At 37.8% G+C, this 17,679-nt stretch overlaps 1 protein-coding gene across 2 annotated transcripts in view; it reads right to left on the bottom strand.

Annotated features, from left to right (window-relative positions):
* The window catches only part of LGR5 (leucine rich repeat containing G protein-coupled receptor 5), a 196,142-nt gene that overhangs the window by 5,168 nt on the left and 173,295 nt on the right, over nucleotides 1-17,679 (bottom strand). For both annotated transcript variants that reach the window (XM_027873041.1, XM_027873050.1), the window contains 5 exons: nucleotides 12,049-12,114; nucleotides 10,019-10,090; nucleotides 4,697-4,768; nucleotides 3,543-3,668; nucleotides 2,165-2,310 (listed from right to left, as the gene is read on the bottom strand). In XM_027873041.1, the coding sequence (XP_027728842.1) occupies nucleotides 2,165-2,310; nucleotides 3,543-3,668; nucleotides 4,697-4,768; nucleotides 10,019-10,090; nucleotides 12,049-12,114 (482 nt within the window). The remainder of the gene's footprint in view (nucleotides 1-2,164; nucleotides 2,311-3,542; nucleotides 3,669-4,696; nucleotides 4,769-10,018; nucleotides 10,091-12,048; nucleotides 12,115-17,679) is intronic.

The following is a 17,679-nucleotide window of genomic DNA, read 5'->3' as shown; positions in this document are numbered from 1 at the left end:
TCTCTCTCTCTCTCTCTCTCTCTCTCTCTCTCTCTGCTATAGAGTGACCAGCTAGGCAGCACTGAGCCTGGAGTCAGGAAAACCCAAGTTCAAATCCAGTCTTAGACACTTCCTAGCTGTGTGACCTTGGACAAGTCACCTAACCTCATCTGTCTCAAAGGTATCCTATGTGATACCTCGAGTTGGTACAGTGGATAGAGTGCCAGGTCTGGAATTGGGAAGACCCGAGTTCAAAGTTGGTCTCAGACAGTTACTAGCTGTGTGACTCTGTGCAAGTCATTTAACCCGTTTGCCTCAGTTTCCTCAACTGTAAAATGGGGATAATAATAGCATTTACCTCGAAGGGTTGTTGTGAGGATTAAATGAGATAATTAATTACAAAGTGCTTAGCACAGTGCCTGGCATATAGTGGGTACTAAATAAATGTCAGCTATTATTATTGATGACTTGATTCTTCTCATTGTTATCCTCTCCCTCCTCAATTACCTTGTGTTTACTTATATATTTATATCCTCCATCGGGATGTAAGCTTCTTAAAGATAAAGACTGCTTTTCATTTTTGCCTTTGTATTTCCCAATAGTTGGCAAAATGCTTTAAACATAGGAGACACTTGTTTAATAAATGCTCATTGAATTTAATGACAATTTAATGACAATGATAACGACAATGATAATTTAACTAACAGTCAACAAATATTTATCAAGTGCTAGGCACTATGCTATGTACTAGAAGGTACAAAAGAAAGGCAAAAACAGCCTTTTCTCCTTAAGAAGCTCATATTCTAATGGGGGAGACATATACAGAGTAAATTGGAGCTAATCTTGGAGGAAAGAGCTTGAGTCTTTCAAACATCTTTGTCTTTATGATGAAAAATGCTTAATTTGCCTCATTACAATTTCCACCCATAGTCCTTAGCTCTGTCCTTTGGGATCATGCCAGGCAGAACTCATCTAATCTCTTCTATGTTATAACCCTTGAAGATAGTTATCATCTCTCTCCCACAAATCTTATTTTTTCTAAGCTTAACATAGCCATTTTCTTCAGCTGGTTCTGGCCTGGCATGATCTCAAAGGCTCTGACCATTCTAATCACTTGTCTCTGGATTTCCCCCAGTTTTTCAATGTCCTTACCAAAATTTTGTTCCTAAAAACAATCAAAAAATTCCAGATGTGCCCAGAGTAGCATATAGCAGTACTTTGGGATAGTACGATTATGGTGAGTTAAATGTACCCTGCAAACTATTTAAATTTTTGGTGCTTGGGTTGATAGCCCACAAAATTGGAAATTCAGTGGCACAGTACTATTAGTAGAACAGAAATGAGCCTTGTAACTTTCTGAGTTGGAGTCATTAAAAATTAGATGAGTCTCTCCATATTTTAGGATGAAAAGGCCAAGGATTAAAGTGGTGTCGTGATTGTAGGAGCAAACACATCAATCACCTATAGACAGACTGAATTCTACAGAGTGTTTGTGAATCAGAAGTAATATTGAGGGCCTTGAAATGTAAAAACCAGTCATTTTTGAGTTTGTACTAACTTGCAAGGCTATAGTTGAAAGGGAAAGTAGTTGGTGCCTTCAGCTTCTCTCCGTTACCACAGGTATGGTGTGAGGTACGCTGCCTTCAATTTAATTAATGTCTTTCATCAAGGAACACCAAGTCCTTCATTACAGACATTATCTCATTTCCTGCTGTTCGTGTTTGGAGAGGAGAGTGGAGGTAGGTTGTTTTTTTAATCAGCTGATTTAGAAACAGAGATGGTAAATTTCTGTGGTACTACTGAGACATCAGAAAATTTTCCCAGCCAGCCCTGTCTGTAGGAGACAGACGGTCCAAACAAATGATGAAAGCATGTTCAAGAAAGGTAAAGTAAACAGAATCCACCTGGATAGGGTCTTTTTAATGTCTGTGGAAATCTTTTATGAGAGGTTTCTTTGTAATCTGCACTGAAGACAAAGCTACTTTTTAGCTAGAGGGATTTAAGCTAAATGTGAAGAATTCCCCTGTAGCAAGGAGTAAATATTAGACCAGGTTCCCAAGGCATTTAAAAAAAAATGATACAGTTTAGGTATGGACCTGGGGGATGATAAGGAGGTGGACTAGGCAAATTTTCAAAATTCCTTTTATCCCTGGCATTCTGTGAGTGGGAAGGGAGCTGCTCTTACCTTGGAAATGCAGCATTCCGACATCTTTCTTGTGATATTCATCAAGACTACTGTTATCACCTTTATTCCACTGATTAGAAATTTTGTGGAGGTTTTCACAAGCCCCAAATGCACAGCACTGGTAAGCATAAGGCATTTCCATCAGCCTGCAGAGTGAAAAACGAAAGCCGTCAAAAAAAAAAAAAAAAACCTTCACATCTAAGGAAACATATAATTATCCCTTCCACATTGTGACTTTCCCCATCGTGGTTTCGATGTATCTCTGGTCGGCATAAGAAATTAAATGGGAATTTTGGGGGAGTTCTGTGGAAGCTGCAGATGACACACGAAGGCCAGCACACGACACAGAAAAATGCATAAAATATGTGCATAGTATTGTATAATATCAACTCAAATTTTATAGTAAGGCATTGTAAACACCCCATAAAGAAAAAGATGAAAAAATTCAGACTTGTCTGGTACAAAGGAGGACCAAAATATTTTACGGGGATTTTCCAGATCTCTGGGGCATGATGTGGAAGGAATAATTGTAATGAGTCTTTTTCCCCCCTAAAGCACTCTCAGGGAGCAGCTAGAGTACCAGCCCTGAAGTCAGGACCTGAGTTCAAAATCGAACTCGGCATTTACTAGCTGTGTGACCTTGTGCAACTTAACCCTGCCTCCCACCCCCACCAAAATAAAATAAAATAAAATAAAATAAAGCACTCTCAGGAGCGTTCTTTATTATCATTTAGTGTGCAACATTTTGAAGAACATCCTTTTTTCATTCAGGGCTAAATTGATTATATAGTTTTAAAAAGTCTTAACACAGATAGGCAAGCCCGGTACAATGGGTAGAAGGAATATCATATGGGTAGAAAGGCCTTGGAGTCAGAATGCTCCATGGTCAAAGCTCTGCCTCTGGCACATATAGGCTGTGTGTTCATAGGCAAGTCATTTAATCTCTCATTGTTTCAGGAAAATCTCTACAACTATCAATTAGAGATAAGCCACTACTCAGAATCAGGGGAGAGAATCTCCTCACATTGATGAAATCATGGGTATTATTTGCCACCCAAACCCCTTTGCAAAAGAAAATCTCACTGAATTAAAAAATTGTAATTGTTTGCCCCCAAATTTGTGAAGTGACTCTTCTTTAATTATATGTTCTAGCTTTAAATGATGGTTTTCAAAATGAATTCCATGGAACTCTTTGGATTCTATAAGACCTGTAGGAAGATGCTCTGTCATCTCGCTTTCCTGTCCCAACACCCTACTCAGGATACAAAATACTTTTCTGAAAGATTCCATGACCTCATGAATTTTGAAAACCGCTCTTTTACATCTATTATTTCACATGAACACAAATGCATCTTATTAGTTTTAATGACAAACTCACTTGAGTTCTGGAAAGTTTTCAGATGATATCAGATTCTGCAAGGCATGATTTCCTGTTAATTTTAAGTGAGTTAAACCATGTAACCCAGTCACAGGAAAAGACGACAGAAGGTTGGATGATAGATCCCTGCATAACATCAAACAGAAATTAGCTTTTTAGTCTCTACTTGCATAGAAAATTTATGTTAAAAAACAACTTAAAGATTATTATACTCCTCAATAAAAATCTTCCAAGTAGGGCCCCGTTTAATTGGAAACTGTTTGAGGAATCTCTTTATATACTATACCCACATACTTTAATGTATACAACAGTAAATACAACCATTTGGGTTTTAGTTCCCAGTGACCTTTCCACTTAAAATTACAACTGCAAAAGAAAACAGTCTCCATTCCATCCAAGGAACAAGTTCTGTATTCATTTTCTTTTGCTTTGTAAGTATAGACAAGATGGTGGGGATTTGTATGTTTCAGTTAGAGACTGGTCCTGCCCAGGACTGTGATGGTGATTGGTGACGGAGGTGGGGAGGAGGACACAGGATGGTTCTGCTGATTCTACTTTTGTTCCTCTGCCTTCCTGATTGATGAATCCTTCTCTTGTATCAGACGATAGGGAGGGAGAGGAGACAGGAAAGAAGTCAATTAATAAATCTTTGTCAAGTGCCTTCTACAGGCCTGGTACCGTGTTAGGTGTTGGCTATACAAATAAAAAGAATGAACTGATCCCTACTTGCAAAGAAACAAGAAAGGTAGAAGGGTAGGTGGGGGGTTGTGGAGAAAAAAAAGTGAGGAAAAATAGAGTGAAGGTAAGAATTTTTTTTTTCGATCAACAACACAGAATGGAATTAATGCACTTAGAATAGAATGTTAATTTCATTTTATTCCACCAATTTTGAGTTTTGAGATTGTTTTGAAAGCCTATCCTTATCACTCAGCATTTTTTAAGTATCCTTTCAAAGGGCTGATGTGTCCTTTGAGGGCCCTACTAAGAGAGAGGGATGGTTAATGCAAAGTGTGGAAAGAAGGGACAGATGTTGTGGCTAGCTCAGTTTATTGAAACACATGAAATACAAGTTATAGCTCAGAATTTTTACTGACTAGAGGGCCCCAAATTACCATAATCTATACAACAGAAGAAAAATGAAATACAATACTTACAGCTTTATCAGAGAAGGCAAAGAGGAGAATGCATTGGAGTGAATAGTGACAATTTTGTTCCAAGCTAGGTCCCTATAAAAAAGCGAATGGGAAAATTGTGTAAACTCTTCTCATGATCTACGCTTAAAAAATAATCAAGAGTGAATGTGTGAAATTATGCCTAAGCACAGTGCTTGGCACATAGCAGGTGGTTAATAAATGTTTATTGATTGATTTTTGCTCATGTAATTTTTGATTTTTTTTTTTTACTGTAAAGAGTAAGAGCTCAGTAAATTAGAGACTAGAAGATAGCAAAAGTTAAAAGAATTCAACTCAATTCAACAAACATTTATTAATCTTGTTAAACATTTATGCGCAAGTGAGAAGTAGTGTCAAGTGGGTAGACAAGCCAGGCTCTGGAATCAGACAGACGTGGCTTGAAGTCACTGACCTACATGGCTTTGTTGTAACCTGGGCAAATCATTTAACTTCTTAACCAACTTTCTAATACCAGAAGCTTCAAATCAGGGCAGATCTGCACTGGGAGAGGGAATTTTCTTACTGAGCATTACCTTTATCAATGAAATTGCAGGTTTGTCCCTTCCCCCCTTCCCAAATATTCAGGGCATTATGCCGAGCACTGGGGATACTGACAAAAAAGAAATAGGAAGTTTATGTTCTCTATCACAATACAACACAGACACAGATGAAATAAATAAATAAATAAATGCAAAGTAAATTCATGAAAGTGAGACTTTTAATAAGTGAAGGAATCAGGAAAGGCCTCATGTAGGTAACAGCTCTTGAGTTGTGCTTTGAAAGAACCTAGAAATTCTCAGAGGTGGAGACAAGAAGTTAATGCATTCTAGTGTAATGGGCTTAATTAGAGAAACCCATTGATTCTGCTTAAAGCACACTGGTGACATGTTTGTCTTGGTTCTTTCCAGTGGACCTTAGGTGCTGGTTCAGTGATAAAATTGCAGATGGTCTCTTGGTGTGTCTCTCTGCTATGTCCCTCTATCTTTCCATATCTGAGTAGTGTTGGGCCACTAAACCAGGATGAGCCACTCACTCAATATACTTTATAAAAGGAATGACTCTGCTTTCTTTCACTCTTCCTCCATCCCTGTGGCAAGTTTCTCTCTCTCTCTCTCTCTCTCTCTCTCTCTCTCTCTTCATGAGGAATGGGAAGGACACCATTCCTCATCTTTGAGAGATATCACAAACTTTGAGCACATGGTAGCAAGTACATGTTTTGCCTAGGTTAGTGTGAGCCTGGGTCTTGGACCCTGGGCCATCTCTTCTGCTTTGTGTTCCTTCTGTGAACAAAGTCGAATGGACAGCCATCTTGAGACGGACAAATTGGAAGGACTGGGAGATCCTGGGTCCCTCAGTTGGAGCAGACTGGCAGCAGGAGTATTCTGCAACTGCAGCCTTCTTGGAGAGGATAGCTACTGACCACAGGAGGAGCCCCAAAACCCTGGCCTTGCTTATACCAAGACGTGGACCTTGCTGGTGTTACATAGAGCTGAAGAGAAAGGGGAAGGCCAATCTAGCAGACTCACTAAATGTTTCATGTTTGGTGCTTTAAATATAACTCCCCCCAACCCCAGGAGAGTATAACAGTAGTTATGTTACCACTTTAAGTTTTCTCATCAATTCCTGCTTGTGAGTCTGTGGTAGTTTAAGCATTTTTGAGTGGAGGAAATAAAGAAGTCACGCCATATACTTGATCTACACTGTACTTGGAGTAGCTTTCTGCTCTCCTCTTCTAGTGAGACTTTAGACCTGAACCTGCCTCACTTAAATCCAATTCACTTGCAAGTCAAGACATCACTGTCCTGCTATCATTGGTCCTTTTTGAGAATGAAGGATGAACAACAACAAAAGACCTGAACCAAAAATAAGCTTTAAGTGGGTCTTCCTGGGACCCAGGTGAATGTTAAAAAACACCAGCAGCAACAGTAACAAAACTTGGAGAGTTTGAAAAAAGGAGAGCTCCATTCTCTCTAGAGGTCAGCTCTCCCCCTCCCCCCCAGAACTGAACCCAGTTCATGTGTATGGGTTCAGAGCTAGGGGCCCCTCAGTGGGGAGAGGGAAAGGGTGAGAGCTCCAGTCTCCCTGTGCCCAGAGTATGTGTTGTTACACCAAACATGGGAGAGAGCCTGTTTGAAGTAAAGAGATGGGAAATGAGATGTTACCTCTGGGGAGTGGAAAAGTCAGCAGGTCAGTGCAACTGGGATGGAGAGTTTGTACAAGAGACAAATAGGGAATGACTACAGAGAGAAGTGGGAGCCAGATTGTGGAAGGCATTAAATAAATGACAGGCTGGGGATCTGACAGTTTATTCTGGAGGCCAAAGGTCTGTTACTGACTGTGTGAGCATTTCATTTCACCTTTTCACATCTTAGGCAAGAGAGTTTTCTTATTGGGAAATATGCCAATATTTCCTTACGCCACTGAAATTGCAGATATGAACCACTAGAAAGAATTAATAATGGATAGAGAGGCTGTATCGGAGTCTGAAATACCTAGGTTCAAATCCTACTTCTAACTCGTACTATATAACCCTGAGCAAGTCATTTAACCTCTTAGCCCTCTAGGCAAGTGGGGATTCCCTATATCCCAGAAATCACAAGTCTGGGCTCCCTTCAGAAAGAGATTATTTCGATATTGTCATGATTAGCGTGCTTGCTGTTATTTTAATTCTGTTTTTTAAAAACACCGTATCACTTGAATGTCATCCCATATTTCTTTGTATTCTTTATATTCACTTCATATTTCAGTATTTCAATTTGCCTGTGATTTCATCAGTATTCAATGAATTTCATCCCCAATGCAGGTCTCAACCATTGTACCCCTCTCTAAAAGGTCTTTTCTAGAATTGCTTCCTGGTCTCTTTGCCTAAGAGATCATGCATGAAAGATTTTCCTGAGTTTTGTGTCTGAAAAATTCATCACTCTACATCCAATGTGGACATGAGCCTATTCAGATTTAGCCAGGTACACGCTCTCCTTCTCTGGGTGAGGGCTTGCTGGCCTTCCACTGTACTAGAATACGCAAGGGCTTGTGCTGCATTGACCTAGCCGGGAGTGCCTCCATGACCCAATGAGGCATCCTTTAATAGAGGATCGTGCAATGGCCCTCTGATCTCAGGGATGTGTCTATTCCCTTCAAAGGTGGAGTAGATTGCAGCACATTCACACCTTCTCATCTTCTTATTTCTATCCTCTCATCTTGCCTACAGGGAATGGAAAAGCCTCCTTCTTACGTCTATCCTCCACAGGGAACCCACTCAACATGCTGGGAGTCTTCCTCTAGATCTCTTAATGTAACATGGGTCCCAGTGTCACCCTCAGGCTATCCACCTTTTGTTAGCCCATGTTCTCACTTCATGACAAACCCACTTCTCTTTCTCCTGGTTCTTGGTATTGACTTTGCTCTTTTTTTCAACATATTAAAGTTTAACTGCAAAGACATCTGGTTCATAAATGACTCCCACATCAGTAACCCATTTTTTCTAGGCTGTTAAAATATAGTATTTCCCTTTTTTTTTGGTGATAATCTTTAGTGCTTGCAATGCCTTGCACCTGCCCAGTCTCATATGGAAGACAGAATTCATGGTCTGTCTGTCTGTCTGTCTATCTATCTATCTATCTATCTATCTATCCACATCTATCTATATATACTTGCACACATATATAGGTAGTATGTACATGTGCAACAATTTGTTTACTTATTTTACAACTGTTGTACGCCTGGATTGCTTTCAACTTTTTGCTATTATGAGTAATGCCATATTATATTATCATATATGTTATAGTAACATTTATGTATATTTTGTATGGACAGTTCTTCCTTCCCACCACTCCTTCTATGTCCTAATAGGAAAATCACTGAGTCAAATGATCTGAATAGTTTTGTAGCTCATGAAGGCAGTTCTTCAAAAAAAATTATTGACATTTTTGGTTTTTATATCACCTGTATTTCTCAATGTATCCTTCCTCCCTTTCCCCAAGCCATCCCTTAAATAGCAAAGAATAAAATAGAGCAAAAAAAAAATTAAGCAAAACTAACTAGCTCTACAAAGAAGTGGAGAGAGGCAACTCCTTGAAAGTAATTCTAAAAATCTCAGTCCAAATATTTTGAACAATAGCAGCTCATTGGAAAAACAATTTAGCATCTCGAGGGACCCACTTTGAACATGACAAAACTCATTCTGATAATATTTGTTAAAAAAAGTCATTTTTTTATCATTTTATACCTATCCTTTGTTTTTCATCTTTGTTTAAAATTAAACTTAAAAATTAATAAAAATGTTTTTCTCTCTGCTACTTCCTCAATTAAAAGAAAATGAAACCTGAATAAAACAAATATTCAAAGTTAAGCAAACTAATTCCTATATTAGTGATGTCCAAAAAATATGCCTCATTTTGATCCCAAGCTTCTCTTAGGAGCTGTTGCATGTATTTAAGCATTATCATTGTTGCAAGAATTCATAAGGTTGCAAAAATAGCATAAAAGAATTTTGCTTCTTGTGTTGCAAATAATATTAGAAACTGTTTAAAAACAGACAGCATGGCATAGTGGAAAGAATGCTGGCTTTGAAAGGAGAACCCCTAGATTTTAATACTGGCTCTGTCATTTTCTAGTCACGCGATCTTGGACTGATCTCTTAAATTCTTTGAGACTCATTTTCCTCATCCATAAAATATAGACAGCAATGCTCATGGTATCTGCCTCAAAGGGTTATTTTAATCTACAAAACACTATATTAATGTAAGCTATTATGATTAAAGGCAGCTTTTTAAGTGTATGAAGACTTTTGTGGTTTTAGCAAAAAACAAAACAACAACAACAACCCAGAGTAAGGCAGTTATTACTTGACTGAGCTACAGAAATATTCTCTAGTAGGACACGGGAGGTGGGGAGCAGAGACAAGTTGGCAGAAAATTCTGGAAGGACCTTTGCAACCCATTTCTTGCCTACTGTTGCTCATACTGACCAATCACCACCAATTACCAACTACATAATAAACAAATACTGCCCAGGACTGAATAGCTTGGCTTTTTTTCTTGCTTATTAATGTTTAACTTCTTTAGACTGGTGATATTGTGACTGCAAATTTGCAACTTCAAATTTATTCCTGGAAATTATCAGCAGGAAAAAAATGTTTTGTTTTTCTTTGGCAAATATATGCTTGGGAGTCCAACAATAAGAGTCTAATGTAAAAAGAAATGAGTGTAATATGAAAAAAATTAATTAATTTTTTTTGGGGAAAGTTGCTGAAAAAAAAGGTGAAACTATTATGGGTGAGGAAGGGAGCCTCTTGGCCATACTCACAGTGAACGAAGCATAATCAGTTGACGGAAAGTATCTGCCTTAATTTCATAGATTTCATTATGACGCAGGATGCTGAAATGACAGTTGAGAGTCTTATTCATTTTAAAGATTACAAACATCAGGGAACTTTTAAACAGTTTTGATTCCAAGAAATATATCTGAAGCATGACTAGAAGGTATTGCAACTGATTTTTTTTTAAAGGAACAAAGAGCTGGGAGCTCTCTGTGTGGAACTTCCTCTATCAACGCAGGTCAAAACCTTCTTTGCCACTTCCAGCCTTTGAGAGTTGCTTAGGACACTGAAGGGTTCAGGGGTGGAGAACCTGCAGCCTCGAGGCCACATGTGACTCTCTAGGTCCTCCAGTGTGGCCTTTTGAAGTTTTGTACTCAGTCACAGGGCTGCACTTGAGGACCTAAAGGGCCATAGGTTCTCCACCCCTGGCTCATGCGAGGTCACACATGCAGTATGTGTCAGAAGTGGGTCTCCCTGATTTTAGCCAGCTCTCTAAGGTACTACTCCATTCCCCCTTTCAACTCACACTTAAGTAGTTCTTTAAGGTTCACAAGGCTTTTCTAACAACTCTATGAGGGAGGAATTGCGACTATTATCTTCATTTTACATAGAATGGAACTGAGGCCAAATGACTTGCCCATGGTCATGCAATCTAATATAAATTTGACAGGGGATTTGAACTCAGAGCTTCTGACCTCAAGTCTAGGTGAGCCCAAGTGACTTGCCCATGATCAAGCAATCTAATCTAAATCTGACATGGGATTTGCACTCAGAACTCCCAACCTTGGGTTCAATGTGTCTTCCACAGTATCAATAGTATCATTACTTTCAAAAGAATTACTTAGGCAGAGAATACACTTATTCCACTGATGTAACCATGGCTGCAAATATTTTGGCAACTACCACTGTGGAGATTCCTTTGAGCCTAGTTCAATTTAGAATATATGTGTATATACACAAATACACACATGTGCATGCGCGCACACGCACACACATAAACACACAACTCATATATCCTTAAGGTTAACTATTTTTAGAGGATGGACTTGATTTTTTGAAAATGGAATCTGTTGAATAAGGATTCAAATCTATCAAATAAGGTAAAGACTAAGCTGGGTAATATTGGTTTGAGTACTAAAAACCAGGTAAGATCATAAGTCACGACTAGTTTTCTTGAAGTTCTAAAAATAAAAAATCAAGCAATGGTAACATCATTGAAATCGGTGTATCCTTATCCCTTACCCCCAGCACCAGGCAGCTCTTTTAGGGTGAGATTTATTTGGATGTTGGCATAGTGACATAGCGGGAAAAGTGTTAGATTCAGTAATAGGAGAGATCTGGCCTCAGAGACTGCCCCTGACACCAGCTGAATGTCCAAGTCTTTTTACCTTAATTTTACCAACAATAAAATGGAGGTAATGTAGCAGCATATAAAGAGATGATAGTTGGAAAGTACATCACATAAAGCAATATGGCAGTAACGTTGGAACAGAGGAGGCCTGGGTTCAATTCTCACCTCTGACATACACTGACTGTGTGACCCTAGGTGAGGCTTAGAGAGGTTTAGTACCTTTTAGTACTTAGCAACTCTCTAAGCCTATAAATTGCAAAGAAGGTGCCTACCTGCCTTGGTAGAGTGGATCTCTGTATTCAGATAATTCCCTATATTAATGAAACCACAGGTTTGTAGCACTGGCTTCCTGTAGTTAAGAGGACCTGAGTTCAAATCCAACCTCAGACCCTTACTAGCTGTGTGATCCTGGGCAAGTCACTCAACCCTGATTGCCTCCTCCCCGCCAAAAAATCTGTTAAAAATCAGTCATCTTTATAGCTTAACTATTAGTAAACCAGGAGAGAAAGTAGGAAATGTCTTCCCAGTGAATTAACAGATGCGTGTGTGTGTGTGTGTATGTGTGAAAGTATGTGAGTGTGTGTATGTCTGTGTGAGAGGGAACACATTGTGAAATGATTTTTTTTGTTTAGAGATGATTTAGAGCATTTTTTTGGGTACACTTACATTTTCTGAAGCTTTTGGCAAACAGAGAAACAAGGTAAATCTTTTATCAGGTTGTAAGACAGATCCCTGAAAAACAGAGGTATAAAAACGGAAAATATCTGTTACTTATTATTTGAAACAAAACAGATTTTACTTTCATTTTTTCTTCAAGATGAATTTTTTAAAAGGTAGACTCTGGATTTTCCACAAGAATGATCCAATAATATATTCATGGACATTATTGGATTAAATTGTAGATTTAGCATGTTTACTGAAATGTAGCTATTGCATTTCTCAATTTAAATAATTTGCTTAATGAGTCTATTTATATTTTGTTGGTGACAACCCCAAACTTTCTAGCTATTACCTTACTGAAATGAGCCTTGTTAAATTAAACAATGTTGCATCTGACCCCAAGACTTGCTATATCTGTGAGGGCAATAGTTATTGGGTTAAAAATCAATTAAAAAACCCCAACCCACAATATAGCACTAACTCTGAAATCAATCATTACTGGGAGTGGATGGGGGAGACCTCTAGAAAGACTTAAGCTAAAACTCAACAAATTACAGAATAACAGAAACATCTGGACTTATTTATAACATAATATAACTAATCAAAAACAAGCCATGGTAATTTGCAGAAACCTTAGGGGAGGATGGGGGGGAGAGGGAGAGAAAGAGAGAGAGAGAGAGAGAGAGAGAGAGAGACAGAGACAGAGAGAGAGAGAGAGAGAGAAAGAAGGAGAGGGAGAGAGAGAAGGAAAGGAAGAGGGAGAGGGAGAGAGAGAATAAAGTGATATTGATATAAAACTGTCTTTTAAAAATTTTATCAATTAATTAGTTCACACATTTTCATGCCTGGTTCTCATTCTTAAAACTAGATGGCCTTTACATAATTGAAAATTTAATGTTTTTTTTAAAAAAGAAGTCATTTAAAATTTCTTTATATTTGTAATTCTATTGTTTTATTTCACATTTAGTTTGTTGAAATAAATGGGATTTACAAGAGAACGGAGTGCCTTCATTACACATAGATGAGTCAAGTATAGCTGACTTGCAAACATGAACTAATAGTCCAGAGATTTTAACCCAAGCTGAACTACGAAACAGAAACTAGAAAAACGCACCCCAATTTTCTGAACCCCAAATGGAATCCAAATGTCAGTTTTTTCCCAAACTGTGAATTGACAAAATTAAACAAACAAATAAACCAATAACCCTACAATCCGGTGAGCTAGTTAATAGGATAATAAATTTAGAACTAGAAGAGATCTTAGTTGTTGTCTGGTCCAACCATCAATCCATAAGCATTTATTAGGCACTTACTATATACCAAGCACTATGCTAAGCTCTGGGGAAAACAAAAGAGGCCCAGAAGGTTAAAGTCTCCTTGGGAAGACAACATTTGAACAATTAGGTACATATAAAGTACGTACAGAGTAGATGGAGGTGAGCCTCTTTCCTCAGTGTCTAGGTGGGGAGGCAACATGTAAGTAATTATGTAGATAAAAGATATATAGAGAGTAGATGGAGGGTCATCTTCAAGGGGAAGACTGTATGTAGCAGACAGGGGGGTCAGACCTTCTGTAGAAGGTGACATATGAGCTGAATCAGTGAGGAAGGGGAGCATTTCAAGCCCTGGGGTCAGGCTTACATACCACTTTACAGATAAGGAAATTGATGTCCAAGAAAATTAAGTAACTTGGCCAACAAAAGTAACAGAGCTGAAGTTTGAACTCTATTTCTCTTTGTCTTCCTCTCTAGATGTGTAAAACTTTCTCTTTGCCGATCACAAGCCTTCTTATTCATATTCCTTTTGGATTAGGTCAGATCATTCTTTCATTCATTGTGCAATACAGCATATTGTACACTTTCTCCTTCATTTTTAAAAAAAAAATGAGTAAATTGCAAGTTGTCCAATAGATCATTAAGGAACAATTGTGAACCTATATAAGAACTGTAATTTGTGGCGCAGAGTGATACCCTGTGGATTTTCTCCTGGCAGATTTTAACATGAGAGTTGGCTTTACATTGTGATGTGATGATATTCTTGATTTTTTTATTCCCAGGTAGAGTTCTGCACCAATAGACATAATTCTACATGCTTGATTCAATTCAACAAACCTTAAGTGCTTACTATAGGCATAACACTATGCGGGGTGCTGCTGGTGCAAAGACAAAAAATTAAATAATCTCTGCCCTCAAGCACCTTATTCTAGAGGAAAGCTATGTGCCATAGTGGATGGAGTTCTAGACTTGGAGTTAGGAAGAACTGACTAAAAATCCTGCCTCAGGAACCTAGTCAAGTCCTATCACCTTAATCTGCCTCATTTTTCTTGTCTGTAAAATGGTGATTATATTAATAACACTTGCCTCCCCAAGTTGTTGTGAGTATAAAATAATTGTAATAATAATAATAATAATAAAGATACCTAGCATTTATATAGTGCTTTAAGGTTTGAAAAGCACTTTACATATGCTATCTCATTTGATGCTCATACCCTTGTTATTATTATCTCTATTTTACAGATAAAGAAACTGAGGCAGACAGCAATTAAGTAACTTGCCTAGGGTCACATAGCTGTCTGAGACTGACTTTGAACTCAGGTCTTCCTGACTCCCAGTCTAGCATTCTTATCAACTGTGCCACCTAGTTGTTATGTGTGTGTATGTATATATATGTACATGTGTGTACATATACATACATCTTTAAATAAATAAATGTCAGCTCATTATTATCGGAAGAAGATCAGATATATGTATAGATATATGAATATGAAGTACATATAAAGGAATTTCAAGATGTAGAAATCACTAATAATTAGGGAGGTTGGCAAAGGCTTAAGCTTCACACTGAAGGAGGTAAGGAGAGAGTGCATTCCAGACATGGTGATAGCGTATATATGCAAAGGCGTGGAGGTGGGAAATAGAAAATCATGTAGAGGGGAACCAGTAGCTGGCCCATTTGACTCCGTCTTCTATATCCCCAAATTTTATAACTTTTTCACAATACTCTGGACTGACGTTGTATACACAAATTGAAACCAGACTTACATATTTTCTAAAACAGGAGTAATGCCTGACCGATTTTCTGAACTGGTATTTCGTTCATCTGGATCCTTTGTTCACACACCTTAAGAGGCTACATAAAAACGAAGACTTCTTTGTGTGTCTTTTGACAGAAGAAGGATTATCCCACGCTGAACGTGGATGGCTATCTGCTCCTCATATGCTAGGGGGCCACATACAATTCTTTCCCTGAGGAAGGTGAGGTCAAAGAACACAGAGACACCAAAAACTCTCTATGGGAGCAACTTCCTGGTATTTTGCTCTGCTAAAGGAAAAGTTTCTTTCATCTTTTCTCGTAACCTGTTTTCCAAGTGTAGCGGAAAGAACACTGGAGTAGGGGTTGGACTATATATATAGTGGACTGGAATACACACACACACATACATATGCATTATATATAAATATATATATATGTGTGTATCTGTATCTGTATATCTTTATATAATAACACTTGCCTCCCAGAGTTGTTGTGAGTATAAAATAAGATAATTATAATAGCAATAAATAGAATAATACTGATAGCTAGCATATATAGTGCGTTAAGACTTGTAAAGCACTTCATACATGTTATCTCATTTTATCCTCATTTGTTGTTCAGTCATTTCAGTTGTGTCCAATTCTCCATTACCCCATTTATGGTTTTCATGGTAAAGATACCGGAGTGGTTTGCCATTTCTTTCTCTAGGTCATTTTACAGATGAGGAAGCTAAGGCAAACAGAATTAAGTAACTTGCCCAGGGTCACACAGCTAGTAGTAGTCTAGGGCCAGATTTGAACTCAGGTCTTCCTGACTTCAGGCCCAGTGCTCTATCCACTGAGCCACCCAGCTACCCTTGATCTTCATACCTCTGATAAATAAATAAAAAAAACCTCACACACGTATGTGTGTATATGCATATATATGTATATATACATACATACACATACACACATACATACGTACATACACAGATACAAATATACACACACCTCTTTGAAATTTTGTCAAGCATGTTATCCAGGAGTCATTAAATCAGAATTTTAAAGCTGGAAAAGACCTGGAGATCATTTAATGCTCTCCAGTTTGCCAATAAGAAAGCTGAGGCCCAGAGAAGTTAAATGATTTCCCAAAATTTACAATTAATTAGGGGTAGGGGTTAGAACTGAGTTCTCTTGAGCACAAAGTCCAGTGTATTTTCATCATTGTGGTTTACTATCATCTGATAATCTTTGAAAGGTTGATTAATGTTTGTTAAGAGTTTGTCAACAAATTGATGTTTGAAATTACTTTTTTTTCGTGAAGTATAAAGGAAGAAATTGTCACTGATTCATCTGGAAGCAGGATCACAGCACTCCAGAGATGGCAAAGACCCCAAGAATCTTCTCATCCAACCCATATCTGAGCTAGAATCCCCTGATGTCATAATATGCTCAGTGAAGAGTTATCCAGATGTTGCTTGAAGATGTAACATATTTTCTTGAAGACCAAAAAATATTCACTGAGTACCTACTCATACACACTGATCAGTGCTTTAGGGAAGAGGAATATGGCGGGAAATAGCGTCACTTAGAGGAGCATAGATTTGGAACTAGAAGGGTCCATAGAGGTTGTTGAGTTCTATCCCCTCATTTTATAAATGAGGAAACTGAGGTACAAAGAGATTAAATGACTTTCCCAGGGTCACACAAAGAGTAAATATCTGAGGCAGTATTCAAACCCATATCATCTTGACTCCAAGTCTAGCTACTCAGAACACTATGCTCACTTAGTAGCATGCAAATCAATACTATGCAATTTATTGCATTGAAAAGTTATTTAACTTAATTCTGGGGAAGCATGCTCAATGATCATTTTGAGTGAGAATAGTAAATGACACAAAAACAGTGTCTGTGCAAGTAAAATGAAAGAAAAGACTAAATTATATATGATCATATGGTATATAATAATGGCTATGGTGGGTAACCAAATGATGCTTTTTTTTTTTTTTTGGCTAATGACACCTGTGACTTTCTCCATGTTGTAGGAACTTCCAATGTTGGATCTCCCTCCATTGATGCATATGGAAAACTTTTCTGTAACTTTTTCTGTCTTATAGAGTTGCCTGAGGACAATGAGAAGTTAAGTAACTCTTCAGGGGTCACACAACTAGTATATATCAGAGCTAAGATCTAAACCCAAGCCTTCTTTACTCTAAAGCTGACTGTTTATACACTGTTACACTGTTTCTCAAATTAGATAATTCTGGCAAAAATAAAATCCCACAATAATCCTATTTTTTCCCTTGAATTATTCAAATTATTATTTCAATGTTTTAATTTACTTTGCTTGAGTCAACATAGTTGAAGAGTTATGTGCTGTCTACAAACTCCACTTCCATATTTAGAACATAGATATGTTTATAATATGTCCAAGAATCATTTGAATAGATTGGCACTCCAGCAATTTGTCATTGATGCCAAAATTATAATGACTAGAAAGGCTTTTAATGCTGAACATATTCAGAGTGACCTAATGCTTTAAATATGGAGCTCCTGGCATATTCAAAAAGACACAAAGAATAATTACCATCAATAATACCAGACCCAATGTTGTGGAATAATT

This window comes from Vombatus ursinus, unplaced genomic scaffold, assembly GCF_900497805.2.
Source record: "Vombatus ursinus unplaced genomic scaffold, bare-nosed wombat genome assembly UNPS02003292.1, whole genome shotgun sequence".
NCBI lineage: Eukaryota > Metazoa > Chordata > Mammalia > Diprotodontia > Vombatidae > Vombatus > Vombatus ursinus.
This window is presented reverse-complemented; position numbering and strand designations above follow the sequence as displayed.